This window comes from Calidris pugnax, unplaced genomic scaffold, assembly GCF_001431845.1.
Source record: "Calidris pugnax isolate Ruff unplaced genomic scaffold, ASM143184v1 scaffold257, whole genome shotgun sequence".
NCBI classification, from domain to species: Eukaryota; Metazoa; Chordata; class Aves; order Charadriiformes; family Scolopacidae; genus Calidris; species Calidris pugnax.
In genome coordinates this window covers 50582-53219 of record NW_015091033.1, presented here as the reverse complement: position 1 = coordinate 53219, position 2638 = coordinate 50582, and the positions used below count along the sequence as shown (strand labels likewise).

The 2638-nt window shown below is 52.4% G+C and overlaps 1 protein-coding gene across 1 annotated transcript in view; it reads left to right on the top strand.

The window, feature by feature from the left end:
* The window catches only part of XRRA1 (X-ray radiation resistance associated 1), a 26554-nt gene that overhangs the window by 13747 nt on the left and 10169 nt on the right, over positions 1 to 2638 (top strand). The window contains exons 10-11 of the mRNA XM_014956122.1: positions 1015 to 1055; positions 1784 to 1900. Of these exons, the coding sequence (XP_014811608.1) occupies positions 1015 to 1055; positions 1784 to 1900 (158 nt within the window). The remainder of the gene's footprint in view (positions 1 to 1014; positions 1056 to 1783; positions 1901 to 2638) is intronic.

The window sequence follows — 2638 nt, the reverse complement described above, 5'->3', positions numbered from 1 at the left end:
GCTCCAGGAGAGATGGGGAGGGACTCTTGATGAGGGAGGGGAGCCCTAGGAGGAGGGGGAAGGGTTTGACCCTGAAAGAGGGGAGATGGAGCTGAGATGTGGGGAAGAACTTCCTTGGTGTGAGGGTGGTGAGAGCCTGGCCCAGGTTGCCCCGAGAAGCTGTGGCTGCCCCATCCCTGGAGGAGTTCAAGGTTGGAGGGGGCTTGGAGCAACCTGGTCTGGTGGGAGGTGTCCCTGCCCAGGGCAGGGCGATGGAACTGGATGATCTTTAAGGTTCTTTCCAACCCAAACCATTCTATGATTCTGTGACTTCTCCAGGGTAGCTTGCTCCCAAAGGGGACACTGCATGTTGGCTGGGAGGAAAACTGACAAAAATGGGAAAAAAATTGAGGTTAGGAAGTGGATTACTGTGGATCCTGGACAGGCAGAGGGCAGGAAGGTTGTGTGTGCAGGTGGCCCATGCACAGGTCTGCTTTCCTGGGGTAGGTCAGCTCTCCTCTCTGGATGTCCTTACCAAAGCATGATGCATACACCATGCTGGGCCACACGTTGGGATGGATCCAGAGACCACCTGGTGTCTCCTGTGTGGAGCAGGCTGCAATGGTGGCTCCTGGTGGGGCTCCTCCAAGCCCTTGTCCTGTCCCCTGGCTCTCTGCAGCAGTCCCTGTTGTCAGATATTCATGGAGCAGGCAACTGGGCCACTTTTGGCACTGGCCTGGTGACAGCAGCACCATGTAGGAAAGGCCTCGTGCTCATGGGTGAGACTCCAACCCAAAATCTACCTGCTGGGACCTCCTGGCTGCCCTGAGGCCACCAGCAGGCTTTCTGCTCTTCTCAGGGATGTGAACCTCACCTGGAGTGATCCTCCCTCGTGCCTCACCACGGAGCCAGATCCTGCCTGATGCCTAATTTGCTTTTCCAGGGTGATTCCAAGCTTTGCCATGGGGTCGGCCCAGAGCTCAGCTTCAGGTGCTACCATGTAGAAACCCTCACTTTGCTTGTGTTTCATTGCAGAGGTCATTTTTAATTCTGGCTCTCAACAACGCCCGGCGCCGGTAAGAACCATTGGCTGCTCTATACTTTGGGGTGTCAGCTCCAAAATTTCCCTTCAGCTGAGTTTCAATAAGCCTGTGGGTATGGCTGGAGCTCTGAGTGCCTGCAAGGCTTGCAGTGAATATTGTCTCTTCAGCAGGGAGACCAGGAGCAAATTTTTCCTTAACCACAGGGAAAATAAACTTATATCACTTTCAAATAAAAGCTGGGTCACCATTTGCTCATGACCATGTGCCCTCCCTGCATGGGGAAGGGTGTTCTGTGGCTCAGGCAGGGACTGAAGCTCAGGAGCTGGGAGTTTATTCCTTCTTAGCCCTTTTTCCCCCATTTCTGTTTACATGATGCTCCTCAGAATCAGGTGTTTGAAGCCAAAGACCCTGGTTTTTATTAGAACTTGAGTTAGGGGTTGAGCTGCAGAGATGCTGAGCACTTGGGGCATGTTCTAGTGTGACACATACGTGTGCACACGCATGATCCTGGAGAGCACAGATGCTTTCTCCTGAGCCCATGCACGTTTTCAGTGCTGGATGATGGAGTTTGGTGCATTTGATGTGACTCAAATCAAAGTAAGCAGCCACGAGACAACCTCCAAAGTGGTTCTGAACCAAAGCTCTCCAAATTATAGCCATGTTTGGACTCAGGATGGTGGTATCCTGCCACTGGGGGTGTCTCCTGCCACTGGAGCTTCTGGAACAGCCTCTCTGCTCACCCTCTTCCTCTTCTCTTTAAGGTTATACCCAGGGAAGGAGATCCATCTGCCTGTAAGGCTCTGCTGGCTCCCTCCACGCACAGGGGTGTTCGTGCTCCCTTTCCTGAGCTGAAGATCCTCAGCCTGGCCTTCAACAAGGTGATTTGGGTCCTGTGGCTTCAGATAAATGCAAAAATTCAGCTGCTGGAGCCTGGCCTTAGTTCCCTGGGTTGTCAACCTTGGCCTTTAGCTGCCACTGCAGAAGGACACAGCTCTCCAGGCTCCTGTGTCCATCTGCCAGCCCAGGGGAATGTGGCAGATATCCAGGATCTCTCAGGTGGGACAGGACACCTATTTTAGGCAGCTGGATCACACCCAGATTATCTAAAACCCCAACATATTTGGGGATTTAATCAGAGAATATATAAAGGCTTGCCCTCTCCCTGAACTTATCCTTTGCTGGAGGTGCCTGGTGGACGGTGATGTCCCACCGAGGACTTTGCTGTTTTAGTGGCAGGTTATACCTGTCTGCTGAGCCACAGCAGGTTCTCAGCGTGCCCCGACGGACAAATAACAGAATCACAGAATCACAGAATCTTCTAGGTTGGAAGGGACCTTCAAGATCATCTTGTCCAACCGTCAACCTAACTGACAAAAATAGACACCCACACAACAAACAAGGAGCATCATCACTAAACCATACCTCCCAGCACTACATCAACCCGTCTTTTGAACACCTCCAGGGATGGGGCCTCAACCACCTCCCTGGGCAGCCCATTCCAATGGCTGATGACCCTTTCAGTGAAAAAATGTTTCCTAATATCCAGCCTGAACCTCCCCTGGGGCAACTTGAGGCCATTTCCTCTTGTCCTGTCGCCTGTGACTTGAGAAAAGAGA